The sequence below is a fragment of the Pristis pectinata genome, chromosome 4 (assembly GCF_009764475.1).
Source record: "Pristis pectinata isolate sPriPec2 chromosome 4, sPriPec2.1.pri, whole genome shotgun sequence".
NCBI lineage: Eukaryota > Metazoa > Chordata > Chondrichthyes > Rhinopristiformes > Pristidae > Pristis > Pristis pectinata.
The window spans coordinates 85,190,927-85,212,985 of NC_067408.1; the positions used below are offsets into that span (position 1 = coordinate 85,190,927).

The 22,059-nt window shown below is 36.3% G+C and overlaps 1 protein-coding gene across 3 annotated transcripts in view; it reads left to right on the top strand.

Annotated features, from left to right (window-relative positions):
• Nucleotides 1-13,266, top strand: part of LOC127569433 (tRNA (cytosine(34)-C(5))-methyltransferase, mitochondrial-like) — a 33,901-nt gene extending 20,635 nt beyond the window's left edge. For all 3 annotated transcript variants that reach the window (XM_052014071.1, XM_052014072.1, XM_052014073.1), the window contains 2 exons: nt 397-518; nt 10,811-13,266. In XM_052014071.1, coding sequence (XP_051870031.1) covers nt 397-518; nt 10,811-11,072 — 384 coding nt within the window. In that variant the 3' untranslated portion in view covers nt 11,073-13,266. The remainder of the gene's footprint in view (nt 1-396; nt 519-10,810) is intronic.
• Nucleotides 13,267-22,059: the final 8,793 nt, after the last annotated feature.

Here is a 22,059-nt window from a genome sequence, read left to right on the forward strand (position 1 = left end):
GTTAATTCATATAGCCTCTTTCAACTCACGTAGAAAAAGTTGTTTGATTATCAGTTTTCATTACATTTTTTTTGAGAGGGTTTTGGAGTGAAATGCTACCAATCCTACAGTATACTATTATTTTTAGCTGTTATTTAAAACTTTGAATTACTTTTTGAAGTACAGGTACGGTTAGAAAGGTAAACAGTGCAGACAATTTGTGCACTGCAAGACCTCACAAACAGTAAATGAATAGCAGATAATTTAATTTTGAAGCTATTGGTTAAAGGAGGATTACTGGATAGGTCACCTTCCATTTCCTCAGAGTGGAAAGAGAAGGGCATTTTGAATAAAATGGTATTCTGTCACCTGGACTTCTACAATGTTTTCCAATAAGATTATTTATTGTTCTCTTAGGTGCTAGTGGATGCTCCATGTTCAAATGACAGAAGTTGGTTGTTCTCTTCTGATGTCCTTAAGGCTCGCCTAAGGATTGCACACACACCTAATCTACCTGTTTTACAGAAGCAATTACTGAGGTATGGGAAGAAAAATCTTAGAGCTCATCTGTTCATGTTTTGACATTTTAAATGGAATAATTGTCCAATGCTTTCAATAAGCAAGTGGTCAGTCTATGGAACACGGTCTCCTGAGAGATGAGTATTGATTTGTTCAAATGTAGATTGCATAGATTTCTTTCAGAAAATGACATTTGAGACGTGTTTTCTGGTAAGTATAGCATCCTAAGGAAGAAAGGTGACCTTGGGGTTGTGGGTCCCCAAACTCACCACCACTCGGATTTTCCTTTTGTAATTTCTGGGTCTGATGTAGATATTTTGATAAACTGGTTATTAATTAGGCCACATCTCTACTTTCATGTATCATGTAACTGCCAGTATGATAGGTGAACTGCATTGATCTTGGTCTCTTTTTTTTCTTCAAGCAATTCTTATGGTAAATCTTAACCTTAATTAAGTGCTCACTATTCTTTCCTTTTTGTTTTGAGTTCATAAGCGATTTTTTGCATGAACTGGTGTTTATTATTTAACAATATGATATTTGTCTTAAATAAAAACAGAAAATGCTGGAAACACTCAGCAGGTCAAATGACATCCAAGAAAAGAGTTAACATTTCAGATGCAGGACCCTTTGTTAGAACTGGGAATGATAGAAAAACAAGTTAGTTTACCATAACTCGGAAAAGGTTGGGAAGAGATAGGTAGAACAAAGGGAATATATCTGATATGGTGAATCCACATGCATTAATGCATGCAGTTACAACTATATTATGCTTTGTGTAATGTGTAGTCAATGGCGAGGCTGTGGACAAGCATATCAGGCCAGACTATACGAATAGAATAATAAAATCTGAGCTAGCCAGCAGTCATTTTTGAAGGAAAGAGTGAGTTATTTAAAATTGGAGAATTCAAAATTGAGTTCAGAAGGCTGCAATGTGACATTTGTCTTTACTTGGTCTTCAGGAGCCTCTATAAACCATGCAGTTCTTATCAGGTGCATTACATTCATTTTTCATGCCTCCTTTTTGTCAAGTTGTACAATTTTAAAGTTTGATTTTTACATTTATTTTAATTCAAATAACTGTGGAGTTTCAAAACATCTGCAAAAATGGATGATTACTAATAAGACAATTTATTTGATTGTCATTATAGATGCTGTGTAATTATACCACTATTTTAATTTCAGCATGCTCTTCCATGTGCAAATGGGAATATTATTCCAAATATATCTCTCTGTGGTGATTTTATTATTTTCTTAGTATTTTATATACCGCTTAATTGACCACCTTTAATAGGCTATATACATACAAAAAAAATGATAGGAAATTACTAAATAGTGATGATGCATTTTGCAAGACAATGTCACCACTCCTTATCTACCCAAAGCCATGTAATTTCCAGGGAGAGGCAGATTTTAAACAGTTTTTACTTTAATTACTGCATCTACCCTTGTTTTAATCAGTTATTAATTATAAAACAACCATAATGTGAAGTTTAAATTCTGTAATTAGAATTAGGTGAAATAAGAAAAGACCTAGCAGCAATATGTAAAAGAATTTTGTAAGGTCTTTAGCAACAAGAAATGTAAATGGACTGAATTTTGTGATAAATAATGTAAGAGGCTAAACAGTGGAGATTATACAGCACTACCAGAGTTCTCAAGCTTGCAGTTAATACTGAAATCAGAAAATTGCTGCCTGAGACATCTGGATCCTCCAAATGCTGGGCAAAACACTTATCTTGCTTTCATAAGTGCTGTGTTTAACCTGAGGGATGTATATTGTACACACCAAAATAAGTTTGGGTCTCATCTATTCCAGAGGAACCACCATTTTGAGATGTGATAGGTCTTAATTACTGTCAAACATTCTTGTTTTCTTTCTATCTCTTAACTAACTCAATATTTTTTCCCTGTTGATTTTTTTTCTCCCTGATTTGAGATAGACTTTGTATCTTAACCAACATCTCCTAGATTGGACTATGCACTTATTAATAATCCTTCACAGTAATTGATTAAGGAAATAAACAGTTGTTAAACTCTTTATGTAAGTTCCAGATGCAGTGTAGAAGCTTTTAATTTACAGCAAGTGTCAATGTAAACCTATGAGAAACTCTGTGGGCAAGTATAATGTAACAAATTCTTGCTAATGAGAACAACATCCGGCCAATATTATTTGATGGACTGAAAACCTCAGATTCTTGCAGATTTGAAGATGTTGCTTTTACAGCGGGGATCCACAACTGCATTTTCAATGTGGACATGACAGAGTAATGCTACCAATTGTTGAGTGCTTCTATTTCTATATGTGTGCCGCCATTATTGTCTGAACTTGAATTTTTGTAAGAATGTTAGAGAAGCGTAAGCTTTTGGTTATTTGCAATATTGTGAGCAAATTTATCAAACTAATTTACGACTTTCCAATATTAAAAATGTTTAAATGCTTCAAAGGTTTAAAAAAAAATCTTTGATTTATTGTTTTATTTAATGGTTTTAAAGATATGGCTTAAATAATTAAAATATGTTCGAGGGAATTCGATATTGAAGTATGAATATTTTAGTTATTGCTGCTCAAACCTAAACATTGCACCATTCAGCTGTTTACAATGTGACTAGTAGATTTATTGGCAATAATCTTAATTTTGCTATAGATTACTCATGTGGATTTCTTTATAGTCTTGGTAGTAATGCTACTTTTTAACTATTATTTTTTGTTAATAAATTGGTATTAATTTTATTGAGCAGACTTCTTCCACTCTTTTTTTGCAAAATAGATGAAGTCCAACATTGGTTAATAGCTCAGTACTTTAGCTGCTTTTACCTCCTTTTGATTTGAACATGTTCCACCTTGAGTCCCACATTACCTAACCCCAACTAGCTGTGCCACATGACTTCCATCTGCATACATTCTACTGTTTCTGGCCTGATCCTACTGACAATTGCTGGTGCTTCCAAACAAAAATCTTTAAATGAAAGAAAGTCCAGGACTTCTACATATGCATCATGAGAACTGGAGCATCAAACTGGTGATTTGCTCTAACCCTCTCTTTGACAGCCCCACCTCCATATCAACCTGCTCCTTTTCCAACCCCAACGGTATATTCTACCTTTATTAGGAGGTTCTGTAAAACCATAACACCGTATCTTTGCAGATGTCCCATTAGCTTGTGTCTCAGCAATGGGAATAGAACCCTGCGTCGTTTCTTTTGATGCTACTTTGTCCTTCCAATCTGCTTGAGCAATCTTATCCAGATGTGTCTCTTTCTTGGTCCACTCTAGTTCTAACTATGTATTAATTATTTCTTTCTCTTCATCTTATGCTAATTATTCTTATTCAGTCTCATTGCGGTCGTTCATTCTATTTTTCTAAAGGCACTTGTTTTTGGTCTCTTGTTCTATGTAAATTTCCTTCTTTCCTCGAATAAAACTTTCATCTGCAGTCTTTCAATGCAACATTACTGCAATTTTTGTACCAAGATAAATGGTGTGTATCATGTACCATTGGTAAAACTCCAATAATCCGGCATGTTCAGGACTTTGGTACTGGATTGGCAGATTTTCTGGATAGTTGGATGTTATTACTCTTACTACCTCACCACTCCTTTAATTCACTCCTTTGGATGTTACACAATATAATACATTTTCCAGTGAACTGGGTAAGCTGAAAGGAACTGTGGGAACCAGAGACTGTTGTGTTGCAAGGGAGCATGGAAGTTGCCGTCCCGGTGAGTGAAGACCGAACTCTAGAACCAGGGCTCTGTCAAATGGAGAAAGAGTGTGGAAAATGAGGCCCCGACGAGTGGGAAGGGAATGTGGCAAACATTACCTGGAGAGCTGGTTGCTGAACTATTGGGATTTCTGGGTAGTTGGATAGTGAATAATATTACAGCAAATAAATGTGCATCAAAGTTTTGCTGAGTTGTCAAATTTCCGTCAATTCCTAATTGTTAAATGTGCATTATGTTGTAACCTTTAGCTCCTTGAACGCAATTTGGCACAAAAAAATTAAGAACATCATTCAAGCAGATTTTTTTACCTGTGATTTAACTTGCTCTAATCCTGAAGGTTTTTCCATAGGTGATTGGAGGAAGATATAAGGGGGATGTCAGGGGTAAGTTTTTTTTACAGAGTGGTGGGTGCGTGGAATGCACTGCTGGCAGAGGTTGTGAGGGCAGATACATTAGGGACATTTAAGAGACTCTTAGACACATGGATGATAGAGAAATGGAGGGCTACATGGAAGGGAAGGGTTAGATAGATCTTGGAGCAGGATAAAATGTTGGCACAATATTGTGGGCTGAATGGCCTGTACTATGCTGTTATGTTCTATGTATAAGGAATAGATAAAACATGACTTTTCAAATGGCTTCACACTCACTTTCATTATCAGAGGGAAAAAAAGCACAAACTAAGTCTTCACTTCAAGTCTATAAATATTAGTAGAATCAAATTACTTTTTAAGTGCAAATTACTATGTAAACCTGGTTGCAGAAAGTGTGGATGCAAATGTGCAGTTAACTATGTGAAAGTAGAAAAGGAAATGCACTTTTGTTATTATCAATTAAATAATTGTAGATTCTCTTTGTACACTGTTTGGAAGTACTGCCATATAACTTAGTTTGACAAACCAGCAAATTAAAAAAAAATATGTCATTGAAATTTCAATTGAATAGGGACAGAAAAAAATTCACAGCAAGCAAAACACCAGAAAGTTCTTTAAAGCTGTTTAAAGGGGAAATAAGCTTGTTGTACCATGGAAAAACATGACCTTTTGATTTTACTTCTGAGTACATTCTTGAAAACTTAAGCTATCATGGGATTCTTTCAAATGATACAGAAGTATGAAACTTCCAGTTTTTAATCAAACTGGTGGCTTTTATTAATTAACAATTTAAAATATTCTGGGGGGTAAGTGGCATTCTAAGCAGCTCTAATATTTTGAATACATAGCCATTGAATTCTGAATGAAGACGTTACTAACCACAGGCTTAAAAATTTCAGACTGATCCCACCTGAACTACATTTTACAATAGTGCATCTGTAAAAAAAAATCACATTAACCAAGAAAGGATGGGCCTTGCACTTAACATCCAAAAGGCCGAAGTTGTCTACTAACCTGTCTCACTGCACTGCACTGCCCTCCAGGTTCACAGCAAGTTCCTGGAAAATGTAGACCACTATCTATAATGAAATTCACCATTGCCTTCACTGCATCAGCACAGCTTTCGACAGATTGAGCGAAAAGAGTATTTGAACATCTCAGATCTGACACTGAATTCACAGCCTACTGGCAGCTGTGATCCTTGCCCTATGTATTTCTGAGATCTGGACAACCTGCAGCAGGCTGTGAAGGGACTGGACAAATACCACCAACACTATCTCTACAAAATGCTGCAGATTCACTGAAATAAATAAATAAATGTTGACATCCTCTCCCAGGCCAATGTCCCCAGAATTAAGGCCCTAATTCCACCTGGTCAGCTATGTAGGGTAAACTGCATCAACGTCATGCCCAATATGAGACTTCAGAAACAGATGCACTTTTCCAAGCTCCTCCTAGGAGGAGATTACCAGGTGGATAGAGAAAAAGAGTAAAAGAATGTGCTCAAAGCTTCCTTGAAGAAGTGTAACATTCCCACTGACAGTGTCAAAGCACCATTCAGGGTGGTGCGAAGAGTCTTGAGTCTATGCATAGGGAGCACACAGAAACCCTGTATAAGCACCAGAAGTAGTGCACTACCTCAAACCACTCACCCAGTCAGCCATTTTCTGCCCCATTCCTGGAAGAGTATGTGACTCCCAAATTGATCTCATTGGTCACCTCTGAAGAAGTGATCCTTAATCTCAAGGAACTGCCAAAGAAAATGACATTTGATTTTTTTTTGTGCTGTGAGTCCATTTGTACTGATATACATCAAATTTACAAATGTCTTGGAACTAAGGGGTACTTGTACAGTTGTTTAAAGCATATAACTTTCAAATATATAACTCACTTTCAATCTTTCCACCTTTTATTATGATCTTGATTAAGGCTTATTTTAGTGACATTTCAGTTTCCTATATATTTTTATTGTAGATATAATGCGATGTCTAACTACCTAGTGCAATATTAAAACTTCCTTAATTTGCAAGATTTGTGTATATTGATAATTCGTATGTAACCAAACTACATAATTTGCACAGATTTACAACTGAAGCATAACATTTGGAACTTACTCTTTTACCACTATTTAAATAGGCCAACTATGTGAAAGCTGTCGCCATCAGCTCCTAAAAATACCACTCATCTCAAAGTTCAACTTCATTTAGCTCACTGGTTTTCTCAGGCTTAGCCCAGAGATGCAAAATCTAGGCTTCTGTTTTAAATACAGGAACGACTTCCTATCATCATCATCATCAAAAATGACTGACTAAGTTGGTTAAGGAGTTAAAGGTGATGTAATGGATAATGATTGTTGTGTAGTATTCAATGTCCACTGAAGCTATCAATATAGTATGCTAAAATGAAATGGAATTTGTAAGCTCTATGATCAGTAGAAGAGCTTAAAAAAAAGAGAAGTCTGTGATCGGTCATTCAGCCTCATGAGTCTGTTCTGTCATTCATTGTTCCAGCTGATTCTTTATCATAACTGCACACTTGCCCTTCATACTTAAATTCACTTAGTGTCCAAAAATCTATGCTGGAAATTCTCAGCAAGTTGGTCAGCATAGAATTAATATCATCATTCTGAAGCATTCACTTTTGTTTCTATCTCCACAGATGTTGCCTCATCTTGTATTTTTTCCAGCATTTCCCTCTTTAACTTCCATATGCTCTGCAAGCAAGGTGTGCTTGGAGGTTATCATCCTCATGAAAAAGAAAAATAGTATCTTCTGTGCAAAGAAGTATTTAATGAGCCATCATTACAGAATATTTATCTCAGATGCTGAAGCAGAAATTCAAATTTTAGTTTTAATAACATTGAATTTGAATCAGTTCCTTACATTTGTTTACAAAGCAATTTCCTGTTATTTGAGCAGTGAGATAACTAATTATGTACTTTTGAATGATTATCTTATCAAATTGAAGTGACTGACATGTAACTGGCAGAATCTGACTGGAGTGATCTAAGATGAAACACAACCCTGATAACTTTTCATGCTTGAGTTACTCCCCTTAAGCTTTCAGCCAAGTAGGCTGTCTCTTCCTCTGCCTCATAGACTTCATATATTTTACAAAATATCTAAAATCTGTCCTTCATGATTGGTGTTTACTCTTGTAAATAGAGCCATACCATCGGGACTATAGTTTTACTGCCCAGTACTTAGTCACCTAATGGGGAGTTCTGAATATAATCTCAAGTGTCACCTCTATTTTCCCACCTTTTAAAGGTTGATTGTCAAGCACAAGCGAAATGTTTTTTTTTGCTTAAAATGTATATTGAGCAAAATACAGTTGTTAGACTTGTCTTTCCCACTTACCTATGTTTATAATGGGCCATAATTGAACTGCCACTGATTGTGCAAGAGTCTGACCCAGCGATAAAACAAATTGATTACATGCTGGGGTGAGCTACCTGAACTTGGGGTTGAAAGATTACAATAAACTTAATATAACAACTGCCTGTGGGATTTGCTCTCACTTTCCTGCACATTACGTGGCAAGATTGACAAAATGGCCTTGAAGTTGCCAATATGGTGTGAATTCAACATTTCAATTTTTTTCAGTAAAGTTAGATCCATTCTGCAGGAGAATTGAAAATCTGTGTAGGCAAGATGTAACATTTGGTTGTGATAGCAGTTACTCTACTGCATCAGCAATTCATAGAATATAATTGGACAGAGTGATACATATTCTGAATTTGGGATTCTAGGGGTCAAATTTTAATTGCTCTGACTTTGTATCCAAATTCTGCACATTTCCATTAGGTGGCACTGTTGATATTGTTCGGAGAAATTTTCTGACCAAATAATTGTAAAGATGAAAATAGCCAAAACCAACTTGGTTCATAATCATTTTAAAACAATAAACCTATTAGGTATAGCAGATATACAATGAACTGTATTAGCTATTACATAAAATATAAACATTTTGGATAATAATTCACTGCTCTCTGGAGTAATGTATATACAACTTTTATTTTTGCTAAATTGGATGCTCTCTGCTGTCAGCTGCAGTTATATTCATAGCTCTGTCATCAAAAATCATGACAGTTGACTGGTCCACTGCGGTGATAATGACTGACACTAATCATCAAAAGTAGAGTTTTTTTCCCCCCACTTGTGTGTGCGAAATGAATGTTTGGTCAGATGTGGAAGACAACAATTTGTGAGAGCAGATGGAGGGAATCTTGGAGGTCAGGGTAGCGACTGATTAGTTGACCATTGAAAGATGACAACTTCAAGTATAAATTAATTCCATTTGGCTGAATGCTTTTGTGAAACAAACCACAGATCGACCATTCAATTACATTGAATTGGCACTATTGTGATGGTTCTTCTCAGTGTGCTGTTGGATAGCAACTATCTAATGATACATTACATCGTTTTAGAAACCATTTTCTCCAATACCTAACAGGCTTACCTTTGTGCCCAATCAAGAGCCTGAAAGGATAAAGTGTAATAGTTATAATGCAAATACCTATTATTTAAAAAAAGTTTTGTAATCAGTAAAAATAACAATTAAAGTAAGAAAAGTAAAACAAGTCACTTTCCTTATAAAACTATATGTACTGTTCAAGCTTTTACAACAAGCATGATCATGCTTCATATATTGTGCAAAATTAGCTCCATTTTCCAGATAGTGATGAAAATGTGGATAAATAGTTTAACCAAAACTGCCTGCTCCTTTTAAGATACATCAATGCATTTCAAAATACCCAAACTGTTTGTCCACATTTATAAGATTATCAAAATCCACCAAAATGAACTTGTTTACTGCAATGCATACTATTTGAAGTTACTGTTTTGCTGTATTTGTTTTTGTTTTAACTGAAAATTTGTGACCTACAACACAGCTATTACTTTATCCTACTAAATGCTTAACAGTGATGCTGACACAGTCACCCTTTAATGGAAATTACTTTTCAGTCCATAATGTCATATCCTTATTGAATCAGCTTTTTTTTTACTTGGTTGTTTTTCAGGAACTCGCGATTCCAGTAACCCATTTAGCAGCAGCTAACCATACTTTAGAATTACATAAAAGAAGATTTATATGGAGAGGTGCATACTACAACATACCAAATGCCATAGTCTCTTGTAGTGTAGTTAACTTTCAAAATTGTTTCAGATGTTTGCCATTTTGTTGTTGATATTATAAATTAATGGAGTTAATTGAGTATGAGATATTTGGAAAGCTTTTTTTTTGTTGGTTGATATTTTGCATGTCATTCCCAAAGTAATGTGTCTTTCGCATGCTGCAATACTTCTGTGGACATTAATTTTGTGTTCTAAACTGATAGAGATCTAACGGAGCCATTCCTTCAAAAATTGTATAACATTTAAAGTATTGTTTCATTTACATGCAAGCAACCATGGTGACGCAGGCTCTGCAATTAGAGGGCATAAGCTGGGTTGAAAAATAATATTGCTGAGCCCATGCATGTTTTATTGAAAGGTTGACCTAAAATTGTACAAGTCCATTCTATATTTGTATGTTTTATGTATGTGTGTGTGTAAAATATATACACACACACACACCATTAGTATAAATGTCAATTGATATAATTTTCTCCTGTTATTTAATACATTTTCAGTGCCTTAAATCTATATTTTTCATGTTGATCAGCTGCTTATATTAATCTGTTTATTTTAAATTGTTAAATACCCATATTAAAGCAGTGCATAGTGAAAATTATGCAAATATAAAAAGGGTGTTCTAAAAATAATTCAGAGGAACTGAAACCACAATGTTCTTCTTGATGGATTACTTTCGTTAGACAGCAGCTAGCAATGCACAGCTGTAAAACTTGTGTATGATATGAGCTCCCAATGTTAACTTCATTTTGGGAAGAAACTTTTAAGTGAAGTGAAATGTCTTCTGAATTTTCTAGTTTATTACTGACACAAAATCAAAGTTCATCTAATATTGAAAAATATTTACTTCCAAACCTTGTTTCAGGAAGTCTACCCGCGGTTTAATGTTGTTAGAGCCAGAATGATTAAGATGTACTATGGCATGACTTGAAACACATTTTAGAAAGTACTATCCCTATACAGATAATGCATCATCAAAAGTTCTTGTATAATTACAAAAATGAACAGTGTTTTTTTTTAACTTCTATTCTGCATTTGATAGAAATAACCTAACTTTCTTTTTACTGGTGACTTGCAGGTCAGCTCTTGAGGCGCTGTGTCCTGGAGGGACAATGGTTTATTCTACATGTACACTGTCTCGAGCAGAAAATGATGATGTTGTGGCCTCTCTCCTGAATTCTTGTGACAACATTCAAACTGTGGATTTAACAGACTTGGCATGTTCCCTTTCTCATAGCTTCACATTTGCTGAAGGTGTACAGTATGGACAATTAATTGTGCCAGAAAAGGGTAGAACTTGGGGCCCGATGTATGTTAGCAAATTATGGAAGACACATTGACTTGAAATAAGTTTAAAAGATGAATATGTATGTTAGTGATTGTGGCAGGCTGAGCTAGTTTAAGGCTTTCCAAATACTTAAGTTAACTTGCAGAAATTAAAATCTTACCTCCACATTGAATAATTGTGAACATTTATAAAGTTCGAATCTTTCAAATATGAAAGATTTACAGAACTATTAGTAATTACTACCAACATTTAAACATATCATTGATTAACTGTTACATCTTGTAAACTTTCAAGTAATGAGTATATACTTGTAATAATGTCAAAAAGGAAAGATTGAGATTCTTTTTGTAACCAAATAAGTTGATACTAACAAATTACAAAAAGATGATACAATGCAATTTTCTGTGCCTTAACTACTTTCAGTGGTATTTTGGTGAAAATCATGATTATGAGTGTGTTTGACTACCAGAGCCATCATTTTCAGCTAATCAGATAAACAAAGACCAATAAATTCCCAAAGTCTGCATCCCATGGTACTTAAAGAAGTGGCCCTAGAAATAGTGGATTAACTGCTGGTCATTTTCCAACATTCTTTAAACTTTAGAACTGTTCCAACATATTGGGAAAAAGCTAATGTTACCCTAATATTTAAAAAAAAATTGGAGGTTGAGAGAAAATGGGATCATATACTGTTTAGCATGACATCGGTAGTGGGGAAATTGCTGAAATCCATGATAAAAGATGTTTTAGCAGAGCACTTGGAAAAGAAGAGTGACAGGATCGGAAAAATCAGCATGGATTCATGAAAGGGAAAACATGCTTGACAAATCTACTGGAAGTATTTCAGGATACAACAAGCAGAGTAGATGGGGGAGAATCAGTGGATGTAGTTTATTTGGAATATCACAAAGGTTTCAGTAAGGTTCAACATAGAAGGTTAACATGCAAAATTAAAGCATGTGGAATTTGAGGTAAGGTGCTAAAATGCATAGAGATCTGGTTAACCAACAGGAAATGAAGAGCAGCAATAAAGGGGTTGTCTTCTGGGTGCCAGGCAGTGGCTAGTGAGGTACCACAGAGATATTCATGATGTATATTAATGACTTGGATGAGGGAATTAAATGTAGTGTCTCCAAGTTTGAAGATGACACTGTGAGTGAGAGGGTGAGCCTTGAGGAGCTAGAACAGAAGCAATAGGTTGATTTGGACAGCTTGAGGGAGTGGACAAATACATGGCAGATACAGTATAAAGTGGGTAAATGTGAGGTTATCCACTTTGGCATAACAGGAAGGCAAATGATTGTCTGAATGGTGATAGATTGGAAAGGGAAGTACTGCAAGAAGACCTGAATCTCCATGTGTCCTATATGTGGAAAGTAAGCATGCAGGTGCAGCATTGTATGCTGGCCTTGATAGCAAGAGGATTGAAGTATAGGAGTAGGGATATCTTGTTACAGTTATACAGGGCCTTGGTAAGAAAGTACCTTGAATATTGTGTTCAGTTTTGAATTCCTTATCTGAAGAAGAATGTTCTTGTTGTGGAGGGAGTTTAGCAAAAGTTCACCAGACCAATTCCTGAGATGGCAGGACTGATGTATGAAGAGAGATGCGGTCAATTAGGCTTGCATTCACTAGAGTTTAGATGTTTGAGAGGGGAACCCTACAAAATAATAACAGGACTAGACAGATTAGATGTAGGAAGGACGTTGCTGATGTCTGGGGAGTCCAGGACCAGGAGTCTCAGTCCAAGGATAATCAGTAAGCATGTAAGACTGAGGTGAGGATAATTTTCTTCTCCGAGAGAATGGTAAACATGTGAAATTCTCCACCACAGAAAGCTGTTTAAAAGAAAATAATTAAATATTCAAGAAGGAGTTTGATATATTTCTTAGAGGATCAAGGAATATGGAGAGAGAGCTAGAACAGGACACTGAAATTGGATGATCAGCCATAATTGTATTGAATGGCAGAGCAAGCTCGAAAGGTCAAATGGTCTACTGTTGTATCTGTATTCTATTTTATGTAATTGTGCCTATTAAGTCACAATTTAATTAAATAAGAGTGACGTTAAACCTAACCAAGCCTGCCAACAATACTTTGTAAACCGTTATTCACCAGTTTTACAGTAAGAAGCTATTTTGAATTTTGTTTTTGGTTTTTATAAATGTGAAAGCAAATCTGTGAATATTAAACACATTACTATTTCATACACATTAATTGTTATAAATACATGATAGTAAAGAAAACAGAACTAGCAAAAGAGGAAGGACTCAAGTGTTTTTTGTGTTATTTTACAACTGCAAGTAATTTGGAAAATCAGGAAGAAAGCTGAATGCATCTACCAAGAAGGAAACAATCGGAAATGACTAAGTAGGCTCCGTGTATAATTTTTTTCACTTTCAATTTCAATTTACAAATCTCAAAATCACTAACAACAGTACATTCCAGAAATAATGCATCATTATTCAAATTTATGAAAAGGCTCTGAATAAAAGTCTTAAATATTTGTTTTAATTTGAGCAGTTCTTTTTGTTAATGCTAAATGCCATGGCAACATTATCTAGTAAGAAGAAAAAGTGTAAATTAGATTAATCTTTAATTTTTTAAACTTTTCTTGCCACCAGCAATGCATTTACTTAACTACCTGGAGTGACAAAATATCACCAATTTCCCAGAAATTAATCAAGAATGTAGACTTCATTGTCTCTGGAGAAATGTTTTACAGAATTCTTTCCATAAGTTTTCAGTATCACTGTGCTTCCTTTCTCTGTTGTTACACTACAGCATCTGTTTTTTAAACTGGTGATTTACCTTGGGCATGGGAGAGGAATGATTCTGGTAGCATCAAATATGCATGTCCCATCCTCACCATTTAGCAAAAGGAAAAATAGATCATTATAAACTTAATTTTATACGATTTCTCAGTACAATGTTTTTGTACATTTCATTAACAAATAGTAAAGACCCCTAATCATTGATGCATACAGAAGACATGAATAACTTCAGATGTTTACAGGAGGTCATTATGGCTGTGTCCTACACTTTCCAAAGCCTGTGCTTGAGGAAACAAATGTTGCAGGATACATACTGACCTTTTATCCCTTGCATCTGAAATAAAAGAATGAAGTTTAATGTTGCATTGGATATAATAATCCTACCTCATATAACTCTGCATCAACTTGGTCCAATGTTTGTTGGACATGCTCAGGACTGAACATGCTGAACTGCCACTAACTTGCCAAGACCACACCAGAACAGGTAAGGTGTGAAAAATAGAAAATTAAACCTTTTTTCTACATATTTGTAAATACATGTACTGTTGCACAGAATGAGACTAACACCAAGCATATGATGTCTATATATCTCTAATCAGACCCTCCTTATCTGGTGAGACATGTATAATCTAGGTTTGTTTTTCCCCAGAGATTGATGTGGGGATGTACACAAGAGCAATCCTTATCCTTGGTAGCATATAGTGAAGTGGAAAAGTCATTATTCATTCTCTAGTAATAAGAAAATGCAATTTTCTTTTAATAACAAGTGGAAAATGTTAGCAGAAGTGCTTTCAGTGTTTTTTATTACAAGGACAATTGTAAGAATTGCAATTTACCTTTTATTGGATTTTGAACTAACTTTTTAATGAGTTAGTGATCTGTGTATTGTAGAAGAAACATCATACTATAATGTTGGGCAGTAATTCACAGTCTGGTGCAGTCTTCACGAGTGATTCAGGTTCATGTGTCATTTCACACAGCTCTTCTTACCATGGAGCCCTGGAACTGGCTATGCAGTTTAATACAGCTCAGCCCCTCCACGTACAGAGAGTTTGTTCTCTCCGATACCACTCTGAGATCCAACAATGATGGTGACTTCCTCATGTCGTTGGCTCCCTTTCATATCTGATAGTCAATTTGCACTGTATCTCTAACATCTCTAAATGAAAGATTTGCATGCCACCTAGTTGTACATTGATGAATTCCAATTGGTAAGTATTACTTTAAAGTGTAAGCCAATTAATATTAGGAGGCAGAAAAGTTTACAAATGAATTCCAGAGCCTAGGCTATTAGAAGCTTAAAACACAGTCACCACCAGTGCAATTATTAAATTTGAGGATGACTAAGTGGCCAACGAGGACACAACTCTGGAATTAGATTTTAACTTGCCAAGAGACTTTTACAGTCAACTTGTAGTTTGCAACAAGCAAACACCTAGCCTGAAATGACATTGGAGAGACAAGGAATCTACATCTGAACCTATGTGCCTATGACACTACTGCAAGCAAGTTTTTCATGGTACCTGTACCTTACCATACTGTGCACATGGCAATAAACTTGCCTTGACTTAACATGGATTAAAGCATCCGATTCTTGAAATGAAAAGTAGTTGTATTCTGTACATTAAAATTTGAGGAAGGAATTTATTGAGTCCAGGAGGTTGCTTATTTTTATAGAACATTCTTAACTTTAATGATGTTGCTCTGGAAAGAAATGCAAGCTTTTACATTTTCTAATATACCAAATTTTGTTCATGTAGCTGTAAAAGATCAAACTTGAAATTACTAAATTGCATACGTCTACACTTTTATAATTGACTGGTGTAACCTTCGACACTCATTTGGATCATATATCACATTTTTTTTCCAGAGATTGTTCATGGCCACTTGCATATTACTGCTTTTGAGTTGTCAATTTTCCTGAAAACCTGAGTTAACATGGATTTTTCTTAACAAAAGTGGGGGGGGGGGGGGGGGGGGTGCTTGCAGATTCTGCCATGACAACACAGCTCTTAGCAGTGTCAGAGGTAATGGACAATGTGATAGAGAAAAAGGAAGTCTGTTGTGGCATTTGTTCTCCAATGTTGTGTATTTGCTGCAAAAGCCAGTCCCCCAATTGGTGAAATAGTACTCCTAAGTGCATTAGCCAATATTTTGTAAGAAGCCATTGCCTTTTGTAAGTGTTTTTTTTTGCTTGTATTAATTCATCATTTTTCTCCTCACACTTGCAAGTATTAATCTTATTGATAACTCTTCTCATCCCCCTCCTCCTGCCCCCCCATATTTTGTGAAAGTAAAGACTGCTTACAGAGGTAAGGATTGCTGCTTCCTAGTTACCTTTCATCCAGGTGGCAATAATTCATTTTAGCACCTCTTTTGCAGGCAAACAAGCTTTACCAAGTATGCTCGCTTGCAAAGATGGCACAGAATGCTGTGAGGGAGAGAGCCCAAGCTAACCTTTCCAGCAGATCCTAATTTAGTAATGTCACTGTCACACTGATACAGATCAGCTCACTGAACAGTTCTGGGGGCAAATCTGAGAAACATGGTTCAGTTGCTTACTAGATAAATTTACTGACCCATTAGGGGTGTTGTATAGGACAATATTTTCCATCTTTGTGACGACAAGCTGCATTTCAATCCATCATCAAAATATAACTCATTTGGCATGCATTAGTCCTGGCTTACAACATGATACATTCTGAACAGATGATAGGAGGAATAGCCTCATTGCTATTGAATTCTTTCTAATAGCATTCCCATAGCATAGTTTTCCATAGTACATGATGGGCCTCAGCAACTTGTCATCTTCAGCTGACATTAGCACTTCAATTCATTTCTGGGACAGCGCAGGCCATCCAGGGAGCACAAGTAATGGGCATGCTACACAAAGCAATGACAAGCTGCCTCAACACAGAATGCTTTTGATGGATATGAGAGAGAATAGCCTTCAATGTGAGAGAGGAATATGTCTGGCTTCTATTGTGGTGTAAAGCTGTAGTTATGCACAGACTTACTTAACTAATATGTCTGTTTCTCTGCATTCTTAACAACATGAGAGCATTCGTGAGAGCCATTCAATAAAACTTCCCTGAATATTTCTGTCGAGAAAAAAAAACTAGAAAAGTCATCAAATTTAACAGGTAAATGGATATTTTATGAGAAAGCCTTGGAGTGCCATGATTTTCTTTTTTACAGTCTGTTCATTCATGGAGTATTTTATACTTTATAAGAAACTGTACACTCAGTGGGTATTTTTAACTGTTACATTCCCTCACTAAAGTTGGATTGTATCCTTTTCCTTCCACATAGATTGACTCAATCTACCACCACCATTAGCGACCAAATAAAGAGTGCAAACCACTCATTAGAACTGTAGAGGTATGAAGTAATATAGATTTAGATAGAATCTGCCAATCAGAAGCAAGCTGTTGAGGCCTGCTAATCTACATTAGCGTGTACACTCAACGTTAGCTGCTATATCACTATCACTACAGTTTAGCAACATCATGATCACTTTGCATTAAAATGGACGTTGTTTTGTTCTTGTAAAAAATGTATATAATTTATGTTTATGTTTTTCCTGTGAATGCTGCTTATATGATGCTATGTGCATTTGATGCTGTTGCAAGTAAGGATTTTCATTGCACCTGTGCATACATGTACTTGTGCATTTAACGATAAACTCAACTTTGACTTTTGACTTTGAATTTATATCCTCTAACTAACTCTTCCCCACCCTGCCCTCATATCCTCCTATCCTGTTCTTCAGGAATGCATCAATGCACCTCTTAAATTCATCAGTGATCTATGCTTTAGCTATTTATGCTTCACTTTCTCTGTTGCTTTTAGTATGATGAATTGTGTTTTACTGTCCATGGTGCTCAAGGAAGAAAAGACTGCATAGCTGGTGTGTTGCGCTGGTTGCCCACTTCAGGTTGTTGAACTTATTTTGGCATTGGTCTGCAGTTAAAAGAAAGAGGTGGATGGCATTCAGATCCACTATTACCTTCTTCCTCCAGCAGTTGAGATGATCTTTGAAATTTCCTCCTATGGACATCTGAAGAAGGAAATTGTCTTTGGGTCACTGATGCTGGACATGTGCAAATGTCTACCATTGGTTGTCCCTACCTCTGCACATGCATTTCCATCAATGTCAGTGCAGCTGAATATATTTCCAGCCAATACATACACGATTAGTGCTGCTGATCAAAGACAACCTTCTTCACCCTCCACAACATCTTTGCCACACATCTTGCAGGAAGCTTTATTTCCTGCCTCCTTACAACTATTAGATCTTCCACTTTATGAATTTCTTTAACAGTGCCTTAAAATTTGGAATGGACCATAGTCTGAGAACTATGCTATTCCAACAAAATGATCACTGTTTCCTGCCATTTCTCCTGCCTCAACATTTAGCTGTTGTAAAGGCCTGCAGTACTCCAACACACCCGTCCCATCCCAAATACATCAATGTTGCACAAAGATTCCACTTAATCCACATTAGTGAATACAAGCATATGGAAACAATGGAGCAAATTGTCAACCAGAGGTATCTCCTTTGTGGGTATAATGAGATTTGTGGATTTCTGTGTAAATAGGCGAATAAATTAAATCTGATGCTGACTGAGATAGATTGCTGAGATGATTTTGACTTTAAATCATTGAGGTATTTCCGAAGTTGTAATGTGTCAATTACCTGTATGGCCCATAGCCAATAATATTGAAGCGAGATCAGGAATCACAATGTTCTTAAATTAATGCAATTCAACTCCTGGCTGCTAATTTTTCTGGCACAAAATAAATAGTCATAAGTGAATTGTTATCTGTTTGGGTGTTACTATCAGTTCAACAGCCTTGACATTGCTGCCTAACAATTCAACAATAACTGAAGAATGTTTAACAGAAACAATAGCTTCTAAAATTGGAGCAACACTATGTTTTAAATGGTGTTATTATAGAAGGATCTCTTTCAGTTGTTGAGATCTGAAAAAGCTCACATTTTACTTTGCCCTTTGTGTTATGAGTACCTCAATCTCAGGTGATTAGATCTGTTTACATATGATGGAGGGGGATAATGATCCAATGACTCAGACTGACCCTCTCATCTGTAACCCTAGTTAAGTGATTTTAATAGTAAAGTTAGATAAACGGAAAAACCACGCCAGCCGGAAATCTGCATTAAAGATTTAAGCAATAGGTTCATCGGCATACTTACGAAAGATAGATATAGCATTTCTAGTGAGAATAAAGCCTCATTTGCAACATTAATATGCTGAATCATTTCTTCCAGACCCAGTTCCTTTTGTATTAATTCTATAATGAGTGGAATTGCATGAAATTAATATTTATTACTTTTTTGGAGCTTTATTGTTGTTTAAAATCAATTGCATCTGATATCTGTTGGCAAAGTTGCTGGTGAACTATTGCTTTCCTTTTCCCAGCATCCCCAGGTTTTAGTTGCTGTTCCTTTGTTGGTAGAAAGCTCATTTGGTAATTGGCATCGGTTTATTACTGTCACTTGTACCGAGGTACAGTGAAAAACTCGTCTCGCATACCGCTCGTACAGGTCAATTCATTACACAGTGCAGATACATTGAGTTAGCACTGAGTGCATTGAGGTAGTGCGAGTAAAAAAACAATAACAGAGTAAAGTGTCACAGCTGCAGGGAAGTGCACTGCAGGTAGACAATAAGGTGATGAGTTGTCCACATTAATTATATATTTATTTGCCTTGGCTCATTTTCATTTCTTTGCACAGTAATAAGCAAATGGAATAAAATAATGAGAATGGCAGATTGATATCACAACAAAACTGATGGTCTAGATTTTGTGATCAGTGACATAGTGACGGTCATCAACTTGTAACCTAAGGCTCTGATACATTCATCAGCTCTGCAGTTAATTCTTTCAGAATCTGTGATTCCCTGGATTCCAGCAGATTGGAAGACAGCAAATGTAACACCACCATGTTAGCGAGGATAGAGAGGGAAAATAGGGAACTATAGACCAGCCACCCTGTGATATCTATTGATGTCAAAATCCTACGCTGCATTGTTAAGGCAGTAGGAGCAGAGAACTTAGTAAATGGTAATATGATTAGCTAGAGTTATTACAGTTTTATAAATGGGATATAATAGTTCTTTTGAACCTGCAAGTAATAGGATAAAAAAAAGAGGGGAATCAGAAATTATTGCCCAGAGTCAGACTTTTGTTGGACTGGCTGTATTCCTACCTCTCAGTCATACAGTATAGAACTTAAACTCTGCTCCAGAAAGTGCTGCTATGCAGTGAAGAATTCTGAATTCGCTATCCAGCAGGATATGTGAATACACTGATTATTCTTGGACCCTATCTTGTTGTATATGTTTCGAATTCCACAAAACCTACCCTTCATAAAATTCAACCTATTATCTGCTACATAGCTGGTTATTTTTTTTTTGATTTTTTTTTATTTACAGTGTGGTAACAGGCCCTTCCGGCCCAATGAGTCCGCGCCGCCCATTTTTTTTTAAACCCAAATTAACCTACCCGTACACCTTCGGAATGCGGGAGGAAACCTGAGCACCCGGAGGAAACGCACACAGACATGGGAGAATGTACAAACTCCTTACAGACAGCGACGTGAATCGAACCCTGATCGCTGGTGCTGTAATAGTGTCGCGCTAACCGCTACGCTACCGTGCCGCCCTTGGAGTTACCATTCACATTGTCGGCTGTTGCACCGTTGAACTATTTATCAGCAGTAAGTTGTCCACTGCATCACATAAATCTCCAAGGGAAGTCTGTGAAGATACACAAATTCTGTGCTTCAACAGTGCTGCGTTGGAAGGTATAAACCTCGCATGTCTTCTACATGTCTTGTATTTGTGTGTTTACTTTGTTTGTTGGATACTACATAAAATAAGTTTTACCTTTAGACCTCTGAGCCTCACTAATAGTTATTTTTACTTTCAATGGACTTTTATAACACATTCTTTCTTAAAAGCTTGCCAGTGGAGACCTCAGCATAAAAGCTAACACCATTCTAACATAGTACCCAACTCGTTCCATGAATTTTTTTTTAAACCCAGCTAGTTTACTAATGTCTGTCAGGGAAGAAATCTGCCATCCTCACTTGGTCCAGAATAAAGGTCACCCTACCCCAAGAGCTAGTGATGTGCTGTTAACTCTTAGCTCCCCTCTGAAGTAGGTTAGTAAACTATTCCTGTTCAAAGGGCAATCAGGGATGGGAATTAAATCTAGCCAGGCCAATGACTTCCACATCTCGTGAATACCCAACTACTGCTGGGTAGTGAGGTGAGGGGGATCATCTTAGGGGAATAAATGTGCTGTTTTGGGAACTGCAGTGTGTTGAGAGATGGGAATGTAATGATTCACAATTGAGGTATCAGCACATTGAGCATGCAACTGGGCCAAAATGCTGCAGCTGATTTGCACAAGTACAGGACAACTGATATAAATGCTCTCTGAGGACGCAGGCTGTTGTTAGGAGGAGTTTAAAAGTGTTCATATAGTCATTGTCCTCGACAGCACTGCATTCAAGATCACATGAAATTTAATCACATTAAATTGCTCCAGGCACTTGTATGCTGACAGGGTCACATCATAACCAAATCAGGCTGAGAGCTGTCTGTCATGGTTTCATTGATGCATTAGGTCATGAAACACAAGTACATTATATTCACCAACTTTGGTTTCTGACCTGTTTAAACTTTGTCAATTTATACTAATGAGGACCTGAACCATTTAAGTACAATGTTTTTGTTTTCATGATGATTCCTTATCCCTTCATAGAATTGAGTGCCTTACATTTTATTAATTTGCTGATGGTCTCTTACAGAGCCCTGGTGTCATTTTAGTCTCTACTTTAAAAACACCAACAAAAGTAGTTCACTAAGAAGTCTCTATCAGTGCACAGGATTTAGTTTATGTATCCTTGACTCAGAATATCATAGCATAATGGTTATATTGCTGGACTATTAATCTAGGAGCCAGAACTACTGATCTGGAAACATGAATTTGAATCTCATCATGACAGCTGGAAGATCTGAATTCAGTTAATTCTGGAATAAAAGCCTATCATCAGTAATGTAACTATCATTTTATTGTAAAATAGTACCTAGTTTACCAACACCCTGCAAGGAAGCAATTCAGTCTGGCCAAGATGTGACTCCAAACTCACAGCAATGTAGTTAGCTCTTATTTGCCCTCTGAAATAGCCTAACAATTGGCTTGGTTCAAAGGCAACCTGTATCCAGCAGG